The 5171-nt window shown below is 42.8% G+C and overlaps 1 protein-coding gene across 1 annotated transcript; it reads right to left on the bottom strand.

The window, feature by feature from the left end:
• Positions 1–1675: 1675 nt before the first annotated feature.
• On the bottom strand, positions 1676–3875 carry tpbg (trophoblast glycoprotein). Its single transcript, XM_029450651.1, has one exon. It carries the CDS (start codon positions 3394–3396, stop codon positions 2257–2259), a length of 1140 nt encoding a protein of 379 aa, XP_029306511.1. The 5' UTR covers positions 3397–3875; the 3' UTR covers positions 1676–2256.
• Between the last annotated feature and the right edge of the window lie 1296 nt (positions 3876–5171).

The raw sequence follows: 5171 nt of genomic DNA, 5'->3' as shown, positions 1-5171 counted from the left end.
ACATATAGGATTATTAACACCAGCCAGACAGATAGTGTTACACAGCTCTTCCCTTCCTCACGTCGAACGAATCAAACAGATCCACAGACAATCACCCTCATTGCAGCTGCTGATTACAAAAATTAATGTCCTAATGAACGTTTTTCATACTGAAACACAAACATATGCCACTGTTACTGCTAGATATACAGGCCTGGAAAACTGTGAGATAAATCTGTGCACGAGCCATGCTGTCGTACAACAAATTACATGAAGCTGCAGGCTGTGTGAGGCCAGTTGTTAGAGATGGCTGTGTGCGAGTAAGAGCTGAAGGGAAAAGGAAATCATTATCTATCCAGGTGTTCTTCAAAAGGGCCAAGGAAGGTCATTCCTGTGTGCAGACACAACAAACATCTTCATTAATTTAGACTACTAGACAGCAACATGCATGCTATACCCTTCAAAGAAATACCACACATTAATTATTCATCCATACTATTCTGGATGGCATGAAAAATAGCAATTGAATTGGAATGAACGCTAATGGAACACATTCTTCTCCAAGGATGCAAGTTCTCCTAAAACAGGGATACATGAAAAGCCGCTTGAGCTCATTTCCATAACACCTCTGTGCGCCCCTCGAGAATCTCGGGTTCAGTCTGCCTTCATTTGCATGTGCCAAGAAACAGCATATAGCATTTCTCTCCAGGTCTTTGCAGCTGCGGTACATTTAAAATGCTTTATATCGGAGTCTGCTTTATACTGGAGTCTACTGGTAGGGGCTGCTGGATGTGAAACCTGGCAACTGGCTGCAGCTCAGACAGTATTTTGGGGAATTAGCAGCAGAGCCAAGGACTTTTATCAGACTCACAGCAGGAAGCAAATTGGATGGGAGATAAAAGTTTGCTACTGTCATCTCCTATAGACCCACAGATAGGAGCTCATTTAAATTCAGACAGTATGCCCTCTATTCACATTCCTAAATTGACTGTATTTCCTGCTGCAACAACTCGTTATGAACGAGAAAATGCGCTTAAACTGTAGAGATACTATAGTAGAAATGATGTTTCTACATTCAAATATGCTCAAAAAGTATACATAAAAAAAGAAAAATTGCTATGCTACGATGCCACACACAGCCGTAGTTCTGCCTGAAGTTTGTCCACATGGTGTTGCCATTTCTGAAATCTATGCAGAACGCTTTTGAATGGTCAGTGGTACCAAACAGCAGATATATGGAATATATCAGTTAACCTTAATCCAGGACTATCTTTTCATTACTATTGCTTTTTAAAAACAATTGTTCTGAATATAGAAGGAAAACATATCTGTCATGGAGGCAGTTGAGCTGAAATTCTCGCCTGCCACTGACTAACATTTAGCCTTTCATTTCATTCCCTGGTTAAGACGGAACAACGACATCACAACAGTCTAATCTTGATGCACAGACTCCTGCTGACCTCCAGTCACTAGTTGACTGATCATTTTTCTTTCATGTTCACTCTGGTGCATTCATGGCAGGAAATGAGTTTTGTGGGGTTGGGCAGGGGTCGGATTCGGTCACCCCCAATGTTGACTCAATGGCTATGGCATTGGTTCATGCTAGCTGTGGCTCTGCCTGAGGATGAAGGAGTGCTTCTCTGTTGGAGAAAGCCTTTGGATCACGTGCCTTAGTTTTGAAATTGAAAGTCCTTAGTCAAAACAGATGCCAGCAATCCAGAGGCATTTTATTTAGCCGAATATCTTCACAGAAAAAAAGAGCAATTACATCCACCTACTAAATCCAAAAACTATGCAATGTGCACTATAATCATCCAAAAAGGAGGCATACTGTATATCACAAATTCACATATTAAAAAGAACAAACTCATAAACAAGCAGTCGAGCTTTTCTCTGCAGCGAGAGAGGCATAATGAGAAGGATGCAATAACCGGCAGTACGTGTTTCCTGTCACTTAATAAAAGTCAATGTACTCCATTTGTTTATCCTTTAGGAAAAGTAAAAATAGAACATATCACTCTTTGCAACTCTCAAAAAAATTCATCATTCATCGTCCATGCAATGTTACACGGAAGTTGACATCACAGCTGCCAGGTACTTGTATTGGACATGCGGCAGTGGTGGAGGTTGTTATTGGGGTTAAGTATGACAGATGTAAAATCTGAATAGCATCATGAGGGGAAAAGGGTTAAGGGGAGGAAGACTTTCATGCAAATTTTAACAGTACAAGTCATTTAATATCTCACTGCGGGCTCCCAGACAGTGTCCCGTCCTCGCTCACACATCCGAATTGATGCTCAGGTTGGCCAAACGCGGGTCAGAGTTTATCTCATACCTGTAATGGTATCCCTCCATGTGGTCCCTACAAGCATCCCGGATGTTGTACATCCACCGCTTGATGCCTTTTCTGTTCAGGTAGAGCACCAGCAGGAATATGACACCGATCAGGGCTAGCACCAGCCCCAGGAAAACATAGGAAGTCTCCAGCACGCCGTCCATATCGCCCGAACACTTCAGCTGGGACTGCTCCACCTGCAGGAGCGGCTGGCGTCTCAGGGCCTCGGGTTCGGCGCAGGTCTGGTTCTGCACATCAATGACCTGAGTGGAGTTTTTCAGCCACAGCAGCATGTTGTCGATGAAGCAGTCGCAGCGCCACGGGTTCCCCGCCAGCTGGATGCGGAGAGCCGGCTTGAGTCTGAACTCTTCCAGGGCAGTGGCGGGCAGGTCCCTCAGGCTGTTGTACCTCAGGTCAAGGTCAAGCAGCGGTGGTGCCCTCAGAGTCCCGTTCTGAATGGAGATGATGGCGCTGTTCTGCAGGCTGAGGTCGACCAGGCTGGAAAGGCTGGCGAATATGTTGTCCGGAAGAATCACGAGGTCGTTGTTGGACAGGTCCAACACTGTCAGCTTGAGGAGGTTTCCACTCTGTAGGACGCTTAACACCACATCCATGAAGGAGTGACTGTGGAAAGACCTGCTGAGGTTCAAGAGCTGCACTTTGTTATCAAGAGGGAAAGCTCTTCCACTGAAAGTCTGGATGTTGTTATTGCTCAGGTCCAGCCGCACAAGGTTGGGCAAGTTGTCAAATACCATCGCATCCACAGACTCAATCTCATTCCCGCTGAGATAGAGATCTGTTAACATTTGTAGGTGCGTGGGGAAAGAGTCCACACTGATATGAGAAATGTTGTTTCCTGTTACGAACAGGAATTTGGTGTTGGCCGGTAATGAATGCGGAATTGCGTCCAAATCCTGGTTTTGGCACTTTACAGTTTGGGAAAAGCACAAGCATTTGTCCGGACAGCCGTGACAGGACAGCACGGCCGCGAGTAGGAAAAGAAAATGCATCACTCCGGACATGTGTGATCTCGCTCGGATTTCTCCGCGGTCACGTCCGCACGACGTGCTCAACAGGCGCATCTTGGATTGAACAAATAAGTGTGCGCAGACCGTGCGTAAAGATTACTTGACAACAATCCAACCTGCTCACCGCCTGGGAAAGTTTTTCGACTGTGTCTCCCGCCTTTATCCTTTCGAAAGCTGCTCCCAGTTCCAACTCAGACTCCATATAACTACCCCCAAACCATCCTTGTGTAGAATAAGTCTACGTTTCCATAAAGGTGATGGGGGCGAAGTTCGCGAACTTCGAGGCTTTCCCTCTCCGTTTGTCTTCCCAAACCGTACGATATTTGTTCTGGTCTCGTAAAAAACAATCCAGTCGGCAAATAACTTACTCAGGATGCTGATTGCGAAACAGAAATACCTCCTCCTTGTTTCCCAATGGTGCCTGGTATTACTACTTCCAGCCTGCTGCTTTCCTAAACGTCGGGAGTCTAGAGGGAAAGACCAAACACAGCAGCACAGTGCAGACCATTGGAAGGAGGGAGCATACCATTTTCCGGCAAAAGGGGGTGAACAGAAACGCTTACAAGTTTTGTTCACATTTTACATTTAAATGTTCCACTCATGGTGACGCCACACCGGGTGTTTGAATTAATCATAACGTGAAAACTAAACATCTAATTGTGAAAATCGCAAATAGTTTTCATAAAATGACCCGTAGCATATTAGTTCTGCTGCTGCTGCAGAACGTGAGCCCGGTGTCTTGGGGACCAGGGACCTCTAGGGGTCCCTGAGGGAGCTCCAGTGACGAATAAATCAGCCTCACTATGTGCAGTATATATAATACAAGGTACAGTGTTGGGATTGTTACTTTTGAAATGTAATAGATTACTGGTTACCCTGTTAAAAAATGTAATGTATTGTTATTTATGGCATTTGACGTCCTAAAAACACAAAGTTAAACCAGGCAGTGTAATCCTCACAATATACTCCACTGATTACTGTAAAACTTTTATTTAAAGTTCTCCATTATAACTTGACAGAATGAATGTTATATTCTACATATAAGCTTTTTACCGAAAAAATCAGATTTTTTGTAATCACCAACATTTTGATTAGTAACTGTGTTATAATTACATACTTTTTCTCATATATGTAACTGATTACAATTACATTTATTTTGTTATTTAATTACATGTAACTAGTTACTCCCCGACACTGGTTGTTTGATAGGCAAAGGTTTTCAGATGTAGGGGAATGAAAAGGTGGGATTTGTGAAGGAAAAGCAGTTTGATCGTAAGATCTGATTCTCATCTAGTTCATTACAAAGCTGTGTGTGTGTGAGTGGAAAACACACAAAGCCAAATGGACAAAACCAAAAGAAAACCGGCATAGGAAACTCATCATTTCATCCCTTGATAATGTCGCATTACTGAATATAATTTGTTGCTAAAATCCACAATCCCTTTTGAGGATTATATGGGTCCGTACCATCCCCAATGAAGGCAGGGAAAAAAACATTGTCTAAAATGTTTTTATATGTTGACATAATACAGAACCAAATAGACAACAAACTCAAAATAAACCCAAAGGAAAGATGACATGTAATCATTTGGATTAAGGTGCCTAACTCAGATTTTAAAACATTTTTAATTGAGGTAAAGGTTTAAACACATTTCTCAAAAATTCAAAGGTTCATCATCCTTTTTGCGATTTTTGTACAAAATCTCCTCAGGTTTCGTCCATGGGATGACACAGGTTTATTTAATGGGTTTAATCAAAATTGATCTGAGAAAGGTTTAGGAACTCCTTGATCTTATCAATTTGGAGGAATCTTCTAGTTACTAGGCATT

This window comes from Cottoperca gobio, chromosome 16 (assembly GCF_900634415.1).
Source record: "Cottoperca gobio chromosome 16, fCotGob3.1, whole genome shotgun sequence".
NCBI classification, from domain to species: domain Eukaryota; kingdom Metazoa; phylum Chordata; class Actinopteri; order Perciformes; family Bovichtidae; genus Cottoperca; species Cottoperca gobio.
This window is presented reverse-complemented; position numbering and strand designations above follow the sequence as displayed.